We start from the raw sequence: 954 nt of genomic DNA on the forward strand, positions 1-954 counted from the left end.
CAGATGAAAGTGCACCTGCCGAAGAAGAACCTGCAGAGGAAAGTACATCAGCCGAAGAAGAACCTGCGGAAGCAAGTGCACCAGCCGAAGAAGAACCTACGGAGGAAAGTGCACCTGCGGAAAGTGAGGCTGCGAGCGCAGACGAGGATGATGATGGTATACGTGACATTGTAGAGGAAGCCTCAGTCGATGCCGATGAGGCGACAGCGGCAGCCACCGAAGCCCTTGACAATGCGGGTGAGGCAGCCGAAGATGCCAGTGAGGCCGCAGAAGACGTACAAGAAGCCAGCGAGGAATTGGCTGAGGCAACAGCCGAAGCCACCGAAGCTGCAGAAGAGGCAGAGAGTGTTGCCGATGCAGCCACCGAAGCAGTGGACGACGCATCTGTTGCAGTGAGTGATTTCGAAGCTATCACAGACGCTGTAGGTGGTGATGAGTCTACACCGGCCGTGGAAGCAAGTGCCGCACCCGCTGAAGAGGAGAGTGAAGAGGCAGAGGAGAGTGCACCAGCCGAAGAAGAACCTGCGGAGGAAAGTGCGCCTGCGGACAGTGAGGCTGCGACCGCAGACGAGGATGATGATGGTGTACGTGACATTGTAGAGGAAGCTTCAATCGAAGCCGATGAAGCGACTGCTGCAGCCACTGAAGCCCTAGAAGATGCGAGTGAAGCAGCCGAAGTTGCCAGTGAGGCTGCAGAAGACGTGCAGGAAGTTGAGAGTACCGTAATTGGTGCTGGAGTCCCTGAGGCTAGTGAGGCATTGGCCGTGGCAACAGAAGAAGCCACCGAAGCCGCGGAAGAGGCAGAGAGTGCTGCCGATGCAGCCACTGAAGCAGTGGATGACGCATCTGTTGCAGTGAGCAATTTCGAAGCTATCACAGAGGTTGTAGGTGGTGAGGAGACTGCACCGGCCGCGGAAGCAAGCGCCCCACCTGCTGAAGAGCCGAGTGCAGGGG

At 57.4% G+C, this 954-nt stretch overlaps 1 protein-coding gene across 1 annotated transcript; it reads left to right on the plus strand.

Annotated features, from left to right (window-relative positions):
- Nucleotides 1-36: 36 nt before the first annotated feature.
- SARC_17304 (hypothetical protein) lies at nt 37-954 on the plus strand (the record flags this gene model as incomplete). The annotated part of the gene is made up of 1 exon (XM_014288600.1): nt 37-954. A coding segment is annotated over one exon (918 nt), but the record flags the coding sequence as incomplete, so codon positions are not given.

The sequence above is a fragment of the Sphaeroforma arctica genome, assembly GCF_001186125.1.
Source record: "Sphaeroforma arctica JP610 unplaced genomic scaffold supercont1.10324, whole genome shotgun sequence".
Lineage (NCBI taxonomy): Eukaryota > Ichthyosporea > Ichthyophonida > Sphaeroforma > Sphaeroforma arctica.